Genomic DNA, 369 nt, shown 5'->3' with positions numbered 1-369 from the left:
TTTTACACATGTAGCACTTAACTAAATCCCGAGAGACCTCACCCCCCCCCCCCTGACCCGCACGCCCGCCCCCAGGCTGTGCGCGCGGGCGGCGGTGGCGCGGGAGGTGGCGGAGCGAGGCGGCGCCAAGAGGCTGGTCCGACTGTGCAAGGACGAGGAGGAGAGGAACCACAGCGACTCTGTGCTTGTGGCTTGCTTGGTAAGTCGCTTTGGAAGAAGTCCCCGCGTGCGTTGACTCGTGATTGCATTGTTGTTGGTGGGATTATTTTTAGTCTGTGGGATTATCTTTGATCGGTCTTTTCATGGGCACCACGAGAGTTTTTGATTTTTTTTTCATAAATGTTCATGTTTTGTTATACAATCCGTATT

General features: G+C 53.9%; 1 protein-coding gene across 1 annotated transcript in view; it reads left to right on the top strand.

Moving 5' to 3' along the window:
* The window catches only part of LOC119584988 (protein inscuteable homolog), a 29,128-nt gene that overhangs the window by 26,756 nt on the left and 2,003 nt on the right, over positions 1-369 (top strand). The window contains exon 9 of the mRNA XM_037933596.1: positions 76-199. Within this exon, the coding sequence (XP_037789524.1) occupies positions 76-199 (124 nt within the window). The remainder of the gene's footprint in view (positions 1-75; positions 200-369) is intronic.

Source organism: Penaeus monodon, chromosome 19, assembly GCF_015228065.2.
Source record: "Penaeus monodon isolate SGIC_2016 chromosome 19, NSTDA_Pmon_1, whole genome shotgun sequence".
In the NCBI taxonomy this organism is placed as follows: domain Eukaryota; kingdom Metazoa; phylum Arthropoda; class Malacostraca; order Decapoda; family Penaeidae; genus Penaeus; species Penaeus monodon.
This window is presented reverse-complemented; position numbering and strand designations above follow the sequence as displayed.